This window comes from Rhipicephalus sanguineus, chromosome 1 (genome assembly GCF_013339695.2).
Source record: "Rhipicephalus sanguineus isolate Rsan-2018 chromosome 1, BIME_Rsan_1.4, whole genome shotgun sequence".
NCBI lineage: Eukaryota > Metazoa > Arthropoda > Arachnida > Ixodida > Ixodidae > Rhipicephalus > Rhipicephalus sanguineus.
This window is the reverse complement of record NC_051176.1, coordinates 340,492,682-340,514,344: the sequence shown is the minus strand read 5'-3', so window position 1 is coordinate 340,514,344 and position 21,663 is coordinate 340,492,682. Positions and strand designations below refer to the sequence as shown.

Below are 21,663 nucleotides of genomic sequence, written 5' to 3'. Positions count from 1 at the left end.
TGTTCATATAGGCGCCAATTTCGAAAATAGGCATTTGTAAGCATTTAAGCACGAATGCCAAAAATAGGCATTTGTAGGCACTTTCTTAACCTCCAATTCATGCTCATATATCAAAGTGGCACGATGGAGCACAAGGGACAAAATAAGCATTTGCCTAAAATCCGGTCTCTATTGATTGGTATTGGTTGTTCTTTCTGTTGTGCTTTGTCTCTGTTATGTATACACTACATTTAAAACTCGATATAATAAAGTCAGCAATTTGCTTTGTTATATTATATCGAAGCTCGACGTTTTATGCAAAGTGTATTTGCCGATGGGTTTTTTTTTTACACGAATGTACCACGAAATATATCTACGTAGTAGAACAGTACAAAAAAACCTGAGAATCTGAGAGCTGGTGACCACATCTATGGTTTGATGTCGCACCAGCAAAGTTCTATTCACAGTGGTAGGCCAGACACACATAAAGCTGAAAGAAATGCAGACTGTGCTAATCAGTGTAGGCGAAGTGACCGTTCTGCTGCTGTGACTTGCCATCAGAACCTTGGGTATCGACCAGAGTGGCACAACACCGCCAATCTGCCTACGTTCCAGTCAGTCCAGCGAATGTGCGCTGTCAAAGCTCATCGCACACCAGAAAAACAGATGAGCTTCGGTTCAGAATCACACGAAAGTGAGAGGACAACCTGAATTATTGCACGTTTGTTCACAGTAGCCACACTTTCTAATTTGCAACAACATGCACATGTACACGCGCATGCTATGTTTATGCTACTGTGTTCGATAGAATTGAGTAGAAGATTCTGTACAGCATCCTAACTTCGATCACCACTGTGCATTAGTCCAACAAAGTTTGTAAGCTCGTTTTTATCAAAGAACACTCATGTAACACCTACATAACTTTGTGCCGTTGGTTGCGGTGCAGTGAGTAACTACGAGTAGCTCCATAGAAATCTGTCAGCTACTTAAAACTTCTTGCGACAGTGCACTTACTAAAGAAAAACTTTCATTTGCAGTAAAAGGAGTGTGCTGGTGGTTTGACTGCTTTTGCTGGGAATTTATCCTTTTCTTCAATGAGTCCAGGATACAATCTTCTGACTTTGATATCATGGAGAGCGAGCTCAGTGGCGACAAACCTTTGCACATCAATCGAGATAACTTGCTAGATATTACTAGGCTTGTCAGTGACGGCCATTTCCTGATTGATTGAGATCTCTTACAAGTGAGGGGCCGTTGCTGCCACCTCTAGGGCGACTTGTGCTTGTTACTTCCCACGCAGTGACAAAGATGCATCAAATTGGATGCTGATGCAAGGACACGCATGGTGGAATTCAGAACTATGTTGCCGAAAGTGTGTGACATGATGCATACACCCGTGTGCAACAGGGTGTGCGCATGCTCTCGTTTGCTGCTGCTCCGGAGGTCAAAAGGAGAGCACACATGTGCACCCAGCCGCTACCGAAAAGATGCTGCTGTGGTTCGCAGCTACTGTATGTCCCGCGGTGTGCGATTTGAAAAACGTGTTTGCGAAAAACCGCTTATAAATCCAACCCTCCAACCAGCAGAAGTTTCAATTTTTGCCCTGGTCTTCCATTACAGGCCAGGTCCAAAAAGCCGCTCTCTTTCATCTCCCAACAAAGCTTTTGGATGTGCCATGTGCTCAGCAAAATACTTGATTGGAAATGAAATCGAAATGGAACGAAAAATTACAAAGTACAGGTCCTGGTAAACTGACAAGTGCAGTCACTTGAGCAGTGCTGCCTGGAGTGTTTCAGCTTAGCACATTGAAGTCAGTAGCGCTGAACCGGTTTGTTCACGGTTATAAATTTTTACTTCTCCGAACTGAAACTAAACCAGAGTAAAAACCACATGTGGGCTTTGTTTGTTTGTTCGTTTCTTTATGATAGGGGGTTGGAGGTTAGCAGTAACAGAATGAAAAGCCCAACATGTCTAAGATGGATACAGAAACGTTCAAGATACATCTGATAATGTCTGCATCTTTTCGCTTGTGAAGCAGATTTATCAGCACTGCTTCTCACTCTGTTTTCTTTTTCTTTGTTAGAACAATGCAAAGAACAAAGAAGGAATATCTAAACATGTCTTGGGCCTGATGATGATGATGAATTATGGCAGAGTCCCTTGTAATGGCTGGGCAGCTTTAAACCACCCACTCATTGTGCAGTTCACATGACGTGGCGCTTGGTGTGATTCTGTGCTTCTGCCACACAATATTACAACTGTTAACGTGACTCCTTGCCTGACATGAAGCCTTTATAGGGTCTTTTTCTGAAGCAGTTTCAAGTGCTGGCGTGGCTGTGTGGTAGAACCCGTGACTCCATGGAGAATACCTGGGTGCGATTCTGGCTTGAGCCCTGTTGTTTTTAGCAGCGAAGCTGTTTAAGCCAGCCATTAAAATGTGCGCGTTTCATGAAAAGCCAGCCGCGCCTTAGCCATGGCAACCAGTGACGCCGCAGCTGCTAGAACGCCTGGCATAAGCTCATGACGTCATGCCAAGCCACGCATGTGCAGTAGCAGCAACCATGGAGCTGGTATTGCTAAGCCATGCCCCAGCGACGGAGACACTTCGTGCAACCGAGTTCCGCCGCGCTTCCGCCGCTCGATCAGATACAGCCATGGGACTCGCAAAGAAAGTACGTGCTCCCGAAGAAGTAGCAGCGCATCGTGAAGTGAGGCTTGTCGCTGTACGAGAACGGCAGCGATGAGCAGATCCAGGATATGCGGCCAGGGAATGGGAGAACTAGAGACTAAGAGAAGGTACTGCCAATCACTGTGAGTGAAAGGCTGCATGTATGCGGGCTCTACGTCAGGATCCAGCCTACCGGAAAGCCAAGTACGAGCGGCGCCGTGCTCGACCAGCTTCGCTGTGTCTCAAGCCTTGCGTGGCTGAGTGCAAGCTTCCGCCTTTCTTTTTTCTTTTTTTTTTCATTATGTGCAACAGCTGCAATGGCCACCAGCGGTGGTGGACAACATCGCTACCAGAATCAACTGTTGTAGGGAGCTCATAATAGCTTACACTTTAAAATAGAGGAACAGCTTAAGAGACAGGGACAGATGAAGAAAGACACACACAGCAGTGTTCTTGGAGTGGCTGAGCAACATGAAAAAGGACCCATTGTATACGAGAAATTAAGCCATGAAGAGTAGAGACTTGGGGATTTTGGTAGTTCATATTGAAAATATACATATCAGCATGAGAGACAAGGAAAAAACGAAGAAAGGCGCACACAGCACTGTGTGGGTCTTTCTTCCTTTGTCCCTGTCTGTCAGGCTGTTATATATTTTTAACGTGAGATACCAACATGCCCAAGTTTCTACCCATCCTGTGAGTGATATCACTTGATAAAATAGAATGTTTTTGTCTAAAAGAAGACCATTGCATGGGTAATTCTTTATGAAAGTTAACACGATAATCTTGAGTGGGGCTGCCAGACAACAAAAATCCCAATTTCTCTTTATGTTCTTTAAAAATGACAACTGATTTTTACCCCTGAAATTAAAAAAATATTATACCTGTGTCACACGGGCACCTTTGAAAGGCCATCCAGTCGATGGCCATCGAAATTTCACAACTCTGCGCTGCTACACAGCAGTTTTAAATGGCCGTTCAGTGGTTCAGGCGTTTCTCGCAAAAATTGTGTGGCGCTGCGGATCTTTATTTTCGTATTCATGTCATTTAAAGTTAAATAATATAAATTAACTTCAAAACACAAACATGTCTGTTTTTGTTTAAAGATTCCAATAAATTGTTGATTCGTAGTCATGAATGCATATTTAGTTCTTCAAGTTGTTAAGCAGCGAAACTGTGGTGAGCGACACACGGCAAGATGGCACAATGAAGACAAGCACGTCGCTGTCGTCGAGAGTATGTGCAGTTTGCACATTTCAAGTAGCAAAAATACTTCATTAAATAATTTGCAATGCTCACATATAATGCTTTTAAAGCATACTGGTTAGATTCTTTTTTTCTAATCGTGGATACGAGCACACTGTGAACGACAGGGCACGTTCGCGCTGTTTCCGTTTTCATTGCTCAATGGCTATCGAAGTTTTGATATATTGACTCGATGGCCTTCGAAACATACCGTGTAGCAGCTCGTGCTTGACCATTAAGTCAATAGACTATCGGTTGGAAGGCCTTCCAAATGCCCATGTGACATGGGCACTAAACCTGAAAATGGAGCATCCTGCTCGATCTCTGTATCTGGAGGGCTTTAACAAGTGTTCACATGTGGTGTAAGGCTAGAAAGCTGCTGTTTTCAAATCCATATTGCCCTTCAGTATTTTTCTTTATTTCATAAGAAAGACTGATGTTTTTAACAGTGTTGTGTGACTATATACTAAATTTTAGTTTTAATACTTGAAGCTTTTCCAGGAACTTTCTGCAGATGGCATTAGTTTGCCACATTCTCATTTATGAAAGCAAATATATTAACAGTACTGTCTGTGTACTTACACCTAATTTTTAAGGCTACAGGAGTATCACTCATTTTGTTTTTTGTATTCCTGCAGGGTCTCCCCCAGCACACCAGCGTGAGGAAAAGTCTTTTGTCTCATGCTCAGTGCAGACAGACACACTACATGAACTTGGAAACCACACCAAAACGTTGACCTTAAGCAGCCGGAGCAGTAAGTCAGGTGGAGCGTCAGAGAGAGCCTCTGTCGGTGTTCAGCCAACACTCCTGGACAAAGCGTACAACAAGATCTTTGGTGAAAAGCGGGTCTCCAAGGAGAAGAAGGCCCTGCTGCCTGACGAGAAAGGCCCCATTGAAGAGTTGGACTCGATGCTGGAGTGCTACAGCAAAACTGGCGGCAAGCGCTCTTCTGGCAGACAACAGCAGGAACATAATGGGGGCACATGGCCCAAGTACCGGGGACCTCCACTCCAGCTAGGCGAGGCCGGAGTGGCCAGCACACTCCAACCTCACAAGCGACGGGAGCGTAAGTCCCTGGCATCCTTTACAAAACAGCTGCAAGTTCCCTCCTATGCAGACTTCCCTGCTGAGTTAAGCTCCCCTTCTAGTGGCAACTGCACCTCAAGTTCAGGTTCCTATGCATCTCCAGGCAGTCCCCCAAAGGCTCCCACGGGTGTCCAGCAGAGTTCAGAGCGGGTTCCGCTGCATTATGCAGCTGGCCTGCCTGAAGACCGCCTGGACTACTCAGTGGTGTCTGCACACAAGGATGTCCTTGAAATGTATCAGCATCGAGGAGGCTTGAAGAGTCGGCCCCACTCGGCCCACTACCCTCGCGAGGCCTATGCCAAGCCTGTCACGCCCTATGCTGATGTCCTCCTCTCTGGCCATGTACATCAAAGCCTGCGTGCAAATGTGCCTCTGTACCCGCAACCACGAGGCCACCAGCATGCCTACTACCCGACATACATTTCACGTAGTGGGGACTCGCTCCTAGCAGGTGACGGGGCTGAGAGCTTGCGATATGGACCATTGGGTGGGACAAAAGGGGATGGCCGTTATACGCCGTCTCCATGTCCATCCCAGTACAGCTTTTCAGGCACTTCACCAACTCACAGCCTGGACTTCCCCCAACAGTTCCAACCTGTTGCACCAGCCCCTAAGCGCCTCGTGCCCACACATGTGCATGGACCTTTTCGTCCCGAAGAGACTTACCCACAACCCTCATATGATGGTTTAGCTACATTTCCAAAGCGGAACCAACGCATACGGATCCCATCAACACCAAGTGTCACTTCAAAGTCATCGGCAGGAAAAGTGTCTACAAGCTCAATAGAGAAGGCCCCATCACTCACTGATCGTAGCAGCCCAATGCCAGCTTTTACAGTGGAATTGCTGACTCCCAATGGGTCTCGGGCCATCACTGAGCTTAGAGGCCGAAGGTAAGGCTCCCTAAAAACAGTCAAATAGCTTCCCAGAACTAGAGTGATACTACATGAAGCGTTGTGAACACACATAATTGGCTGGAGAGACCTTTTCTTGTTTCATGACAGTTGAAAATAGGGTCATCAGCGTACTGATGTGATTCCATTCATGTTTTGCCAGCTGGTGAGTTGCAGACCATCAAATAGTAACTTGCATTGTATATAAGTCACCTACTAGGCTACTGCAAAATTGAGCACAACACAGCAGCTTACTATACATAATTGGTTAGAATAGAGTCTGTTTTTTTTTTTTCTCGCCTTACAGAAGTAAGGGTGTGCTAACATTAATCTTCGAGATAAAATTGAATACAAATAAAATAGTGCCTGAGGTGATTTAAGTCGTATATTGAATATTTTTCAAGTTGTTTTTAAACACTGGACAGCTCTTTTTATCAGTATTGTGAGACAATATTGACATCCTAGTATTCACATCATTAACAAGTGTCTCTTATACCATTGTACATCACTGCACATTGTTTATTAAAGGTACAAATACAGCATTCAGAACAAATCAATTTGTTCACATACACAAGCTATTTGATGTGTGTGAACAGTCACAGTTCAGTAGGCATAGTTTGGCTGCCTGAGTAGCATAGCATTCTCTACTATGTCATTTCTCCTTTTTTATGTTTATTACAAATGTGCCAGAATCAAGCACATGCGATACTTTCAATTCTATATTATGATAGAAAAATGTTGGGCTTGCAGATGCAGACACAGTGTTGCAAAAAGACAACACAAACAGTGTTTCTTCACTTTCCTTCTGTATCTCTTCACTTGTGTCTATGTATGTATGCTGAACTTTTTTCTTTTAATGAATCCCTACTGAAGAGCTGAGCTGTGTTGTTCCAACATTTGAAAACTACTTAAAAAATGTTCATGCTCTCAAATAATCACTGTGTAAATCAAAAACTTGATAAAATAGTAGCACAGTGTGTTGACAATGAAGAACTCAGCAGCCATAGTGTTCAGTAAAGATTTAACTCTCTGTTGGACAAAAAGGCCATGCACAAAGTTTGCTTTGATTGCATGACACTCTTGGCTTTGACCTCATTGTCCACTGCACTAGAATCTCGTATGGCCGATAATAGCATCACACAAGTTTTCATTTAGTCCCCATCGGCGCGTTTGTGGTGATGGCAAACAACATCTGTAAATGTCCTCTAAGGGGTACTGACACCAATTTTCTAAGGTGAGCTTACTCTGCCATACTAATTTCCTGTCTGCAGAGACAGCTCTCAGAAAGTTTAAAGCTCAGTTAATGTTGATAAGATATTTTGTTTTGACATCAAAGTCAATTTTCGTTTGGTGCACCTACTGACATCGACACTACCGTGACGCCAGGCGACAGCGTCAATTCTAGTGACCTCACGCACCAGTATTAGGTACTAGCTGTGATGACGTCGGGCACTTAAACATTCAAAATGGCCTCTTGTACGTCACCAACAGAACCACGGCACAGACCGGCCTTGGAAACGTCACGATATCTTGCGCGAGCACATGACGAGAAGCTTATATCGTGTTGTGACGTCAGGGTACAGTGGGAACCGAAACTGGCTTTGAAAAACGTGCTGTAATTACTTTTTCAGGATGCACTCATGCCTTCGAGTATATTTTCTAGGCTCTTGAGTGCTGAAAAATTTTCATGTCAGTACCCCTTTAAGAACCTCCTGTGAAAGAGATCCCACATTGTTAGAGTGGACTTCTGATTTTTCATACCCTCTACTCACCACATCTTTCGGGGAGAATTATATGCGGCACAAATTTTTATGAAGTTACCAGTTGTACCAACGCTTTCGTACATGTCGATCCAGCTTTCTAGGTTTTCGTAAGTTGATTTGCAGAAGGTCGGTGATCCCTCGGTAACCACAGCACAATCACCGTGAGAACAGTATTCAATGCATTATTCGAAAGTTTTGAATATTCATACACACATAAGCACAAGCATGCCATGAGGCATAGTGCGCGTAATTCACAATGTCTTACAAATGAGCTTACCTTTACTCCAGTCATGACACATGATGTGACTTAGAGTGAGAGTGCATCAACATCAACTTGTCACTGCACTTGTGGTTCATGCTAAAGGCTTGGTTGACTGCTCTAAAGAGTGCTAAAGGTAAGCATTAAACCAGAGTAATATATCAAAAACAGCCCTTTTATAAAGTTAACTTCAATGTGGATAAGTTACGTCACCACTGTGAAAATAGAGAACTAGCTCCTGATAATATTTCATGTCTTATTTAAAAAAATGATAAATAGTAGTGAATCATTGGTAATAAAGGATTGAATTTTACATGACATGTTTGAACGAAAAAGAGATTGCAGTCTGGCCAATTTTTATTACATTTTCATGCTATAGAACTCATTAATGCCCTCTGCTTCACGCTTGTATAGTATTGCAATAGGTTCCTTAGGTCTGTCCTGGATGGCCCAGGACTCCTAGAAGTGCTTCATTCGACCAGTTTGCGTTGATATACCGAAGGCATCAGGAAGTCCTGGCTACATTACAATTTAGGCAAAATGCAATAACACCCATGTACTTAGAGGGCACCTTGAACACTTTTGAAGCACCTATTCTTTATTTGTGGGTTGCGTAGACTGATAGCTGGGGATAATTTTGGCATAGGTCAAAGCACCAATATTTATTTATTTATTTTACTTATTTAAATTAAATAATTATCAATATATTTAATATCAATAATTTAATATTTTTATCAGGCAGTGAAATTACTGCATCACTACTTACCACCTCAATGTGTAGTTGTGCCCGCCAGAGCTAATGCAGCTGGAAATGATCGCTAAGAGCGCAAGCCTTTGATTGGATGAACGTAACATTAGATGTGATCACGGCATTGCATCAGAACAGACATTATTATGGGGTTTTGTTTTTATTTTGCGTGCTTTTCCATTGATGCCGTTGCAACAACAACAAAAAAAGATCACTACAGCTACAAAACACGATTGAGGCGCTGGCTGCTATTTCGCCTCTGGCTTTTTGCTTGTGTGGGTCGGATGTCCATACGAAAGGCTTCTCTGCTGCCTCATTTCACACGTGCGGTACACCCTTGGTTCTTGTTGAAGTGGTGCAAATACCCTCCTTTGAGTTCGAGACTGCAAGTTCAAGGAATCTGTTTTGTTTACGGAACCCTTTTTCTCGGGGTGCTGGCGGTGCGGCACCACATTGTTTGTTGCTACGGCAACGGCTCGGTCGCTGCACTGGATGGAACGGGCAACAATAGTATGCAAGCTCCGCCAATGTAGGAACTTTCAGCTCATTCCATCGGCAGTGCCTTGCAACACATTGGCAAGTGAAATGTGGACATGTGAGCTCGTGATGATCAAGTTGAGGGTAGGCATTTTCTTTTTTGTATTCTGAACTTTCTAGGCTAAGTAACTTCAGACTGCGTGCCCCTATCACTGCTGTTCTTGTTGCATTAATCTGTCCATCCTTCACTCTACACAACCCGCAAGTAAGAAATGGGTATGTACTTGTATGGGGTGAGAGGGTGCTTTAAAGGTAGTTGTACGTTAAAGAACTCCAGGTGGTCAAAATTAATTTTGAATTCCCCACTGTTGCATGCCCCATAACTATTTCATGGTTTTGATGCATAAAACCCCAAAATATGGCAGATTGAAGAGACTCTCAGTTTATCCAGTGCAGTGTTTTCTGAGCAGGCTCAAAGGGTGCGATAGCATCTGGCAGAGCATGACTGCGTATATTGGTATTGCAGTGTAGCATTCTTGTACTAACATGGGGCTGACTTATTAATGAGGGGTGCCCAGTAACATGCCAGAATTTTTTTTCCCCATTATATGGCACTTATATCTTCTTTTATGGCAACAGTGCCCATTGCTAGTGCAAGACCTTTCATGTCAGTGTGAAAAGTACATTGGCTTTTACATCATCATCATTGTCACTACAGTAAACCGGGCTAGTTGGTATTCATTCATTGTGTAACAGCGCGAAAAGGACGAGAAAAACTTTCTAAGGCACACATAAGACTGGGCACAGCGCTGTGTCCTGTCTTATGTGTGCCTTAGAATGTTTTTCTCATCCTTTTCGTGCTTTTACATAATGAATCATTGTCAGCCTATCTTATGTCCACTGCAGGATGAAGGCCTCTCCCGATGATCTCCAATTTACCCTGTCCTGCATGAGCTGATTCCATTTATACCTGCAAATTTCTCAATTTCGTCGCCCCACCTAAGCCTCTGCTGTCCTCAGTCGTGCTTCCCATCTCATGGTATCCATTTCGTTGCTCTAACCATCGTTACCATCATTGACCATCGGTTATCTGACCTTCGCATTACGTGCCCAGGTCCATTTTTTTCCCCTTAATGTCATCTAGGATATCAGCTACCCGTGTTTGTTTTCTGATCCATTTTGCAGTCTTCCAATCTCTTAATGTTACACCTATCATTTTTCTTTTCATTACATGATGCGAGGTTCTTAATGTCTCGAGTTTCTTTGTTGTGCTTCAAGCTTCTGCCTCATATGTTAGTACTGGCATTATACAATGGTTGTACACTTTCTGCTTTAGGAACAGCAGTAATTTAGCCTGTCATGATTTGGGAATGGCTGAAGTAAGTGCTCCAGCCCTTATTCTTTGGTGAATTAACATTTCATTACTAGGCACCCCTGTTTGTAATTGACCTGGATATACATATTCTTTTATAGATACTAGGGTCTGGTTGCCAATCTCAAATTCTGATTCTTTCGCTGAGCCTCCTAACATTATCTTTGTCTTTTGCATATTTATCTTCAACCTTACTTTAAGACTTGCTCGGTTTAGGTCTTCAACAATATTTTGTAATTTGTTGCCATCATTGCTGCAGAGCATGACATCGTCTGTAAACCATAAGTTACTGAGATAATCACTGTTAATCATTACGTATACTTTTTCCCACCCAATCTAGTCACTTGAATACTCCTTGAACCCAATAGGGAACATTGGAGAGATTGCATCTCCTTGAGGGACACCTTTCGCAATAAAAATTTTGCTGCTTTTCTTGGTGATTCTGCTCAATCAAGCAACTTCTAAATTACTTGATTGAGCAGATTGCTGTGGTTCATTGTGGAATACCTCTTCCTGAAGCCAGCTTACTCTCTAGGTTGATTAAAGTCAAGTGTGTCTCTTGCCAGATTCGTAATTACCCTTGTCAACATCTGAATTATCCTTGTATAATTCTGAAAGAAGGCTAATCGGTCTGTAGTTCTTCAAACCTTTTATGTCTGCCTTGTAACGTATTAGTAAAATATTGGAGTTTTTCAAACTGGTTCGTTCATTTGAAGTTTTTAAAGGGGTCGTGAAATGTTTTCCGAAAAGTTTCAACTACGTGTGTATTTGGAATCCTGGCCATCCATTCAATACTATACCTTGACTCGTTTCATCGTCTGGGTTCATTTAATAACTATAAAATCACAGTTACGATTTCCCAGCTCACGTTGCCCTCAACTGTACAGCTGACGTCACTTTAAGTCAACCGACGAAAAGTCTCTGTCGTTGACAAAACATGGCGATGCAGCGATGTTTGCTGAGCCATAGTTGGCTGAGATTCGTAGCATCGTACTGTCTCGCTTGTGACGCCGGCAGCTGTGAAAGCGAACGTTGTTTCCACTTCGATAAGTTGTACAGCACTGTCTGACGACGCACACGATTGCATAGCTAGGACTAAGCCACCCAAAACACACCGTAAAACACAACCTAACATAACGAGAAAGAAAAAACTGGGATGCTGCACCATGCGGAGCGAAGCCAAGAATACACACATGACGGAGCGCTTGAAAGCGAAGAAAACAAGCAGATCAAGTGCTGTACTGCACAGTAATACAACGTCGGGTGCAAAAGTTGTGTTTATTTGTTTCCCATCTAGGTTCCTATAAATCTATTATTTTAGAGCAAAAGAAAGCTAACGCTGTGTTTATGACTTCCCTTAGCATGACGTCACACGTTAGTGCCCTATGGCTGCCCGTAGTGCCGCATAGTCGTTTAGAGGCCAAGATAACTGCAATTTCAAACAGGTGTCATTAATTATAGACTGAATATAGCGCCGAAATATTTTGGAATCGCATGTCTAATCCTTGTTGAAGCAGGAAAATTACAACTGGGCAACGTCATTTTCTTTTCACGACCCTTTTAAAGTATTGTGTGCAGAGTGTCACAAGGTTGTTACATGTTAAAATTTCCTCCATCTTTGATCATATAGTCTTTCCGCTGGGCATGTCTTGTAGAGCCCTGTCTAACCTCGATAGGTATGCTGGAACTTTGGTGTCATGTTTGACTTTGATTTAACTCATGGTAGGGTGACTTCTATTTGAACAGTGCAGTTCAGAGTAAAAGCTCCTCTGCGCCCTTCACCTGTCCATTGAAATTCTTAATAAATATGTCCTGGTTATCTTTACAGCATGCATTATGGTCTTTTGCATACTGAGTACCTTCTAGCTGCTTTGATGCTGCCGCCTTCTTTTTGCTGTGTTCTCTATCTCTTTATTGTGTACTACTGCATGTTGTTGAGTTTCCCTCTTGTTGATCAGCTTTGACAATTCAGCAAATTGTATTATCTCTTGCGGTAGTTACTTTTATATGTTGTCATTTTATATTAAGTCTTTCGTGGCGTGAGAGAACTTGCTTGGCTCTTGTCTCCAATTTGTTTGTCTCCAGTTGTTTTGCCTCTAATTTCAATTGCTGTTTCAGAAATAACTAGTTACAGTTTCTTTCTACCTTCTATGTCTGCATTTTCTTTCTACTTCTATGGTCTTCATTTTTCTTTCTTACCTTCTAGTCTCATTTTCCTTTCTACCTTCTATGTCTTCATTTTCTTGTTCTAAAGCATTGTACTTGTTCTCACATGCAATCCTAAATTCCTCAGTTTATACCCGCAATGTCTTGTGACTAGAAATCCTGCGCTATATTCTCTCATTGAGCTCTCTATAACAGAGGACGTGCCCATTAGTCAGCACTCTATATGCTTCCCAAACCCTCAAGCAGGTCCGCTAGCCTAGTTTACTAGGGAGGGTGCACATGCTTAACGTTGGCAGGTTCACCTTCCACGGGTGTTCTTTTGGGATTTTACATATCATAGGTCATTTATTTACCGTTGAATATAAAAAAAGTGTATGCTAAACATATGCTTTACTGTCAACTGTGTGTGAGCTAATCCTAGACAGATTGTATGTGTTCACTAGGCTAAGGGTTCTCAAGCTTTCTGGCTTTGGAGAGCTCCACCAGCTTTCCCAGAAGCTGTGGAACCCCCTAGTCTTCCCTCTTTTCGCAATTTGCTTATAACACACTCGCTATAAAGGCTCACTAAAGCAAAGCACTTAGCCATGCTGCTTGCAGGAATGCAGAAAGTAGGTGCCTCTTTCCTCAGTGCAACGCCTCTTTCCCTCATCAACATACAGGGGAAAAGGGGGTGGGTTATACTCTGTGAGTGCTAAAGTGCCAGCATGTCTCAGAGGAAGTACTAAGGTGTGCTTGGACAGCTCCTCATCCCCTGGCATCAGCCATATTGGAGAATAATGCTCATGAGTTTGATGTAACATTAAAGGGCCTGCCCTTTCATGTATTCATAAATTATGCATAAGAATTTGAGATTTCTATGAAACTCTATATACAGAAAAAGTCACAGAACAAGCCAGCATGAGAACGCACAGTTCCATGTACCCAGTCTACTTTTGCTAGAACAGACTGTTGGGCTAGTTGGCTATCCATGAACACTGAAGAATAAGCGCTAAAAATTGATGAGCACAAAAAGGAGAACAGTCCTTTGTCTGTTCTCCTTCTTGGTGCTCGTAATTTTAGCACTTATTCTTTCAGTGTTCAGTCTACTTTTAGTGGTCAGTCAATAAAAATAACCAGGTATTTATATTAATAAACTTATGAGAAATAATATGAGCTATTCAACTTTGAGCTATAGTGCTTGTTGCACTGATGTGGAGGCCTTGCAGTTATAATAATGGTTGCAATTGAAAGCATTGTGTAAGGAAAAGACATTCCAGTTATTTTGGGTGCCTGCTTATACACTTGTCTCCTCAGTTCTGCTGCCTTCAAGAAATGTTGCTTGTTACCTTTAATTGCAATATTACATCTGCTGAGTCTTTCTTGATGCATGGAAAATTCAGATATTGAGGGCTTGTGATCTGTTACTCTAGCTGTAGTATTTGCTCTTTATTTTTAGTTGTACATTCAAGGTTGCTTGCAATTTTTTTTTTTTTTGTACTGTTATGTGCTGTTTCACTGTATGCTACTTGAAAGAAAGGAAGAAATGGAAAATTTCCTCAAACACATTCATCTGGAATGTAGATAGTAGAATTGATCTGTACTGTTTATTGTTTGTGAGTGCTATCACACAAACAAAACAGTAATGTATTCTGACATACTTTAATGTGTTTCAGAGTACGTAACTTCCTCATAAAGTTTTAGGTTAGCATGGTAGGGCTTCTAGTGCCATAAATTTGTTGCACTAAGGTATTTGCTGTCTCAGTTCTTGTGTTTTATTGGCTGAAACTAAAGTCCAAAAGAGCAGTGACTGTTTTGTTAGCCTTGTGTTTAAGAACAGCAGGTTATGCTCACATGAGCAGTTAAATGGGCACAGATTTTTCTAAACCCAATATTCTAGAATGTAAGCTATTGTTGTGGTGTAGTTAAGTCTAGTTCAAGGTTATATAGAATAAGCAAGTGTGCGACAAATCCAGATGGCCTGGTAAAACCTAGCACTTGGCTTTTTGAAGTGCAGGGATTTGTAGAACAGGCTAATGCACTTATGTCAGATACACTGTAAAATGCAGTGTGGGTTTTGGTTCTTTCGATGATGAAGTGATGCTGACAAGAGGAGCGCTTTTGCAGACGACCCAAGCCCTGGTGACATGCGAAGGATAGTGATTGAAAAAGAGCCTGGAGCCCTTGGAATACAGATTAAATGTGGTGCTGGTGGCACCCATTTTTGTGGCTTCTGTCTCCGAGAATAGCATAGCTGCTCAAGCCAGCCTTCAGGTTGGAGACCAGCTGCTGGAGGTAAGTGAGCAGGCCCTTTGAGCTGGGGCGCCAACTGATGTGTAGCTTATCAGAGTGATGAAGTGACACTCATTCGTTTACAGGTATGCGGGATAAACATGCGCAACGCCACTTACCAGCTGGCAGCTAATGTTTCTCGGCAGTGCAGGGACAGCATTACAATGCTCGTGCGTTTAAATCCTGACAGTGAGTCCTTCACTTTCTTCTTACTTTATATTGTGAGTAGGCCGCAACTCAATAAGTTCTGCTGCCATGGCATGCCTGTTACAGGAACTGAAGAAGGAAGTAGTCCTAAGGGGCAACATCTATCTATTGACTAGCCTGATATAGAGACTTTCTCAGTTCCAGTGTGTTATAGTTATGTGATAGTTGTATGGTGATGTTTTACATTTTGGAGTTAAAGATGACCCAATTTTACCAGTGTGATGTGGAGTTGCACACAGTGCAGCGCGACATTGCGCTGCACTGTGAGCAACTTCACAGAACACGCAGGCATAGGTCAAGGTTTTTTCGAGGGGGGGGGGGGCGAGGTATTTAGATGGTGATTGCTAGCGACTGAATGTGTGATTATGCAATGATGATAAGAATGATAATTGCAATAGATAAGAAAACCTGGGCCAGGGGGCGCTGCTGCACCTTTCTGAAATGTGCCCCCCTTTTTCGGAATTCTCGTTATGCGGTCGCGCACGGTACTCCGCCGGCGGTTTGTTTACATTGCGGCTGCATGCATTCTGTCTCGCTGCACGCGCGTGCGTGCGTTCTCTTTTTTCCCCTCTTGTTTTCTGCTCGCGCTACGTGCGCGTTCTCTCGCGCTGTGCCGAGCAGTAGTGCACAGGCTCTTGCTCGCGGGGCTCATGTGAGCGTGCTTGCGCGCTAAGCTCACGCTGCACTTGCTCTAGCGTTGTATTGAAATGCGGGTTGTGGTCTCGTGGGGTCGATGGAGATGATGTATAGCACGTTTGTCAAGAGACTGGCCAAGAAAGCCACCCATTTGGCGACGCTAATTCGCAGATGGTAGAGAAAATGAAAGGTTGAAAATAAATTAGTGCGCCATGGTTTTAGAATGGTGAAAAGAAATGGCACCGTGATCGTGCAGAACATTTATGACGAGAACTTCTGCAAACTCGGTATGAAAATAAATGGCAAAGAAAAAAGTCTAATTAGTCACCCTGCTTCAAAGTGTGTGCGCATCTGAGAGAGGCGTTTATAAATGACACACTAGCTTGGACTAATTCGTGCGAGCCCGAGTTTAGCTTGAAAACCACCCGAAGGTCTTCTTGGTAAACGATTTTTTTGGGTGAACTGCACAAGGGCAGAGGATGAAACACGACGACGAGAACAAGGACAACAAGGGAACGAAGACGATAGGACAAGAGCTTCGTTCCTTTGTTGTCCTCGTTCTCATCACGCTGTTTTATTCTCTGCTCTAATTATGAACCAACTAGCCCTCATCAGCTGTTGCCAATGCACAGGGCAAAACAAGAAAGGTGCATGCGTTTGCTAGCTTACTGTTCCGTTTTTGCGCATAAGTTCTCCCCCCAAGTTTGAGGTGGGCTGTTTTCCTGGCCCTGCTGGTTTCCGAATGTAGAACAGTGTGAAGAAAAAACCACGACTTTCTGTTTCTGTTTTTCTTTCTCTTCTGTTTCTGTTTTTCTTTCTTATGTCATTTCAGAGCAACATAGAACCCACATTGTTAAAGGGCCCCTCACCAGGTTTGACAATTTGAGCTAACGAGCACAATGCATACACTGGGCGTTCACGATCACGTCTGCCAAAATTTGCAACGCTATGCGCCGTGGAAATGGGTGAAATTTCAAGGTGAACGCTGCTTGCCCTTCTCTCCCGGGCGCACGCTTTAGAGAATGAGGGATGACGTACATGAGAAAATGGCCCCACGTAGATGGTAGTGCTGTGACGTCGCTCCTCTACGTAGACAACTGTGCTCTGACGTCGCCAACAGTTGCACGTGACACTGGGATAATTATTTGACACGACATATGTAGTTTGTGTAATTTGTTGCTTGAATAGATTAATAAAACTTGAGAGAAATAATGAGACACACAAAGGGAATGTGTGCGTCTTTTTTTTTGTTTTTTTTTTCGTGAATTGCAGCAAGATACGGGGCTAATGTGCCTCCCTTTCCCATGCGTTCGTGTCCCCGCGGTTAGCGCATCGAGCAGACGCCAGCCTTGGAAACGAAAGTAATGTTCTGGCGCGTTCGAGCACTCATTATGCTCATTTATTCTACCGCGTCCAAGTAAACGTTAATGCGGCACTGGCTCATGATACCGCCACTATCGTGCCCGTACAAATGTCTCAACTTTCATGCCCGTCCCGCAGAAACAGGCAGTACACCACAGAGAACGCCGACAAAACGCCCACGGCCGCTACATCACGCTACATAAATAAAGTAAGCGGCCGTGCAACGCCGCTCGCGTGCTCGGGCTGGCTCGGGCACGTCATGCGCACGTGACCATGCATGCGCATGACGTGTTCATGCGTATGTGTCAAGTGAAGAGGGCAGGGAAAGGATTTGGCTTGCTAAGGCTACACGGAGCGAGTGGCAAGGGTTTGAAACTCGCCTCCTTGCATCCTGGTTTCGCGCCGCTACAAATTATTGTTTTTCTCAGCTCGTAATGAACTGATTTGAAAAATTCTTGCGGCATACTGCTCTTCATTCGGCACACAACAACTTCCAGCGTCTAACTAAAATTTGCTATGTGGCCTGGTGAGGGGCCTTTTAAAATTTGTGGACACACACACACGCACGCACACACGCATGCACATGCACACGCGCGCGCGCGCGCGCAGGCACACACACACACACACACCCACAACACAGATATAGATACAGACACTCTGTTTCGGCTAGCAGCACTAAGTGCATGGAAAATTTTTGTGCTGCTTTGCCTTAGAAACACGGTCGAGATATTTTTGTAACCAATTACAATGGCGCTTGTACACAGTTCTCAATGTCTAGAAAGAAGGGAATGCTGCAATATCCAGTGCACCAATAATGGCCTCTTTATGCGTTTGAAATAACAAGGAAAAGTTAAGTAGCTTGAGCGCCCGCTTTTGCGAGGTACAAAAATGTTGTCATCATATAGTGGATGAGCGACTATATAGAACGGTCAAAAATGGTCTTTGTTTTGGGGACTACTGCGTACAATAAGTGATACAAGGACTTTCAGAGGCTTATCAGATAAGCTAATAGAGTTAGTAATCATAAAAAATACAATCGCCATTTGTGCATGTATGTGATGAATCTACAATACAGAACCCGTTCTGTCACGCGTGACTGTCACACGGGCTCACAGACCGCAAGTAGGATTATCAGAGAGCACCAGTGCAGATACGCAATCGCGATCACTGTGTTGAATATTTCGTGGTATGCACAGACCACTACGGGTTTCACATCAGCTTAGTGTTCCAGTGTGCTCTTTCCTGAAGTACTGAAATGGGCGCGACGATATGGGAGGAGTCGACTAACTTTATTGCGGTATGCGTCAGGAACACTGGTCTGCCATACGACAATGATCAAAATAAGGGCGCGCAATATAAATGACGACTTGAATTTGTGTACAGCTTGGCGCTTGTTTTGCCTGTGAATTTCCCTTATATGCAGTTTCAGAGTTCAGTTCAGTGCTTATAATCTTCTCTAGGCTGATGTGGCACTGTGCGGCATAAGGGTGTGTACCGACTTGTGGAATGATGTGGCTTTCTGTGAAAACTTGGAACGCAATCAACCGGCAGCACGTGCTCTGCCGAAAACATGCACGCGACAGCGCACAGTCACTCCCATGGGCGAGCTGACGACCTTCGCGTTTTCAGTGGCCCACCAGGGGAGCATCCGCGCTGGCATCGTGCACTCAAAACTTTAGGTTGCCTCGTCTATAATCGACCTGTGTCCATTGTGTATTAAAGCCATAGTAACAACTGGGAAGAACTCACGAGTTTGTCATATGTGCCACCGCGCATATATCCCCTAGATTCATGCTTCAGCATGTGTTTGTGTTGAGCATTTTCTGGTAGTTAAAGGGCCCCTAAGCCACTCAGAGGTTGAAATTTAGTTTGGTGGTTGCAGCTGTGCAAGAGTCTACAACAAACACGTAGTCCGAGAATTTTTCGAAATGGTAGTAATAGCATAGTTAACACGTTTGATGATCGAAATGCAGTCCCGCTCGTTTTGCTCTTTCCTTCGTTACGCTCCGTTTGTTGGCTCGTCTCTCCTCTTCTCCGAGTGCTCCTCCTCGCTGTGCGGGGAAAAAAAGAGCAGCGAGCGCGCATTACCTGCTAGCAGACAAACAGGTTTCTTGTCATGTCACCAGCAGCATCTGCTGTTGGTGATGTCACGACTCGTGCTGGCGATACTGGAAAGGCTCAGAGAGGATACCTGGGGATGTTTTCTGATTTTGTGGCTTGCCAGCGGCGCGTAGCACGGCTGCTCTTTGGTTGGTGATTGTGAGGCATTCTGAATCTTACGCATGCTTACTTGAAATTTAAAAAAAATAGGCGGAGGTGGTTTTAGGAACCCTCTAAGGGCCCTCAATGTTCTACCATATAAAAAACATGGTCTTCTGAGCAAGAATGCCTGTTTAGATATGTGCTGCTTCCTTTTAGGACTAAGCCATTCCGTTTGACTTAACCCTACATACAGATACATACTGGTTCACTTTCATGTGTGGTTTGACCAGAGCTCATGTTTATGAGGTTCTTTATATGTTCATAATCAAAATGAGGAATGGAGGGCCGGAACTTGGTAGCTGTTTGTTAAATTATTTATCAGAGTTCAAGGATATGAATTGTCAGGCTGTTGTTTCACAGTGTCCGTCCATTCCATGTGCCTTACAGATTTACCTTATAGCCTCTGCCACAGAAAGCATTGCGGACTATATTTAAATATCAGTGTCTGTCTACACTGTCACTGTACTAAACACCCCCCCCCCCCCATTTTTCTCACTCCCCAATAAAACGAAAGCAGTGCAGAGTTGAACTTATCATAGACTGTTTTGGAGAATACATTTCATTTTATAAGTTTCCGGGACTCAACAAAAAAGGGTCTTCAACGATTTCAGTAGCATGGAAAGAAATTCCAGCAGCAAGCATGTGAAACAAAGGTAATTTGTAACAATGGTTCAAAATAAGCAAGAATTTGTATGAGTTATACACTAGTATCTAAAATTATGCATCTGGGGGACACAAAATGAGATTATATTTACGCTGTGAGCCACCAATTAACTAAGATTGAACAATGAACTTTTTAGTGACTGCAGTAAGCAGGCATGTTTGCATTGAAAAGTTGTAGGCAGTCGTATTTCTAAACAGTTCCACTTGGAAGAATTCTTCTAGCATGACCGTGCTGAGATATCTGGCTGCAAAGTTTAGTTGCAGTTTGCATGATACGCATGCACAGACAGTGAGGAATGGTGCAAAACTCTTCCTCATGTGCGCGCTTAGGCAGTTGTGTGTGGCAGTCAATATGAACAGAGGTTGAAGGCATAGGCAAAGATGGTAACGTTGACCTTTTACTACTGTCTGGCGATATCAAGGAATGAGTGTTCGTCGCATCAAGGAGGAACTTTGCGCCAATCATGACCGCTTTGCATGAGTACTCATATGAACCGCAGTTAAACTTTGCAGCCGGATATCTTGGGGAGTATGGACATGCTAGAATTCTGCCAAGTGGGATTGCATGGAAACACGACTGCCTCTAACTTTTCAATACAAACATGGCCACTTTGTGCAGCTAGTAAAAAGTTCATTAGTGTATTAGTTAATTGGGTGGCTGACAGCAATAATTGCCATCTCACTTTGTTCTCCCAGGCCACACAATTTATTTGCAGGTTCATTCTAAAAGAGTGGCCACGCGAACACGGACACAAGACAGAAGTCAAGACAACACAAACGGGTGTTTGTGCTGCCTTGACTTGCGTCCGTGTTTGCACGCTCATTCTTTTAATGTGAATACCTACGAACTAGCTCAGCTCTCTTGTTATTCTAAGCTTTATTTGTAGAGTTTCCCATCGGGGGGGGGTGGAAGGGAGGGACAGACAACACACTTAACAATGGATGAAAAATGAAAATGAGGCGATGAGTTGCTTCTCAGATTGGTGTGCCCTTGGTCCATGGCTTTCTAGGAGTAAAGTTGGCAAATAAACAGTTCTTAAATGCAACGTCAGGGCCCTTTGCCGTCATATCATAAAAAACTTGCGTGGCCCTTCTCTTTTACAATGATGAGAGAGGTCTGACTGAGTAAAAGTATGGGGCAGACTTTGCGCCCTCCTCCTTAGATGATATGGGGGCGGCCAACTCCCCCCCCCCCCCCCGTTCCCCTTGTGCCACATGGAACAATATAAAATGAAATGTATTCTCCGAAACAGTCTGTGATAAATTTCAAACTTACTCTGTGCTGCTTTTGTTTTATTGGGGAGGGAGGGAGAGGGGGGTGGGGCGTTTAACAGTGACAGGGTAGATAAACATTGACATTTTAAATGTAGGTAGCAATGGAGTCTAAGCCAGCCTCAGCGTAAAAGGGACTTTCTGTGGCAGAGCTATAAGGTAAATCTGTATGGCACATGGGATAAACGACACTGCTGAAACAGCAGCCTGAAAATTCCTACCATTGAAAACTCGATAAAATAGTTATGCTTCACGTACCTCCCAGTTGATAATCTTAAGAAACCCATAAAGCATAATTTTGATCACATGCATAATGAACTCATACAAGTTATAAAA

General features: G+C 43.5%; 1 protein-coding gene across 1 annotated transcript in view; it reads left to right on the top strand.

Annotated features, from left to right (window-relative positions):
- Window positions 1–14,797, top strand: part of LOC119384450 (disks large homolog 5-like) — a 61,071-nt gene extending 46,274 nt beyond the window's left edge. The window contains 2 exon segments of the mRNA XM_049413450.1: window positions 4,531–5,872; window positions 14,761–14,797. Of these exon segments, the coding sequence (XP_049269407.1) occupies window positions 4,531–5,872; window positions 14,761–14,779 (1,361 nt within the window). The 3' untranslated portion in view covers window positions 14,780–14,797.
- Window positions 14,798–21,663: the final 6,866 nt, after the last annotated feature.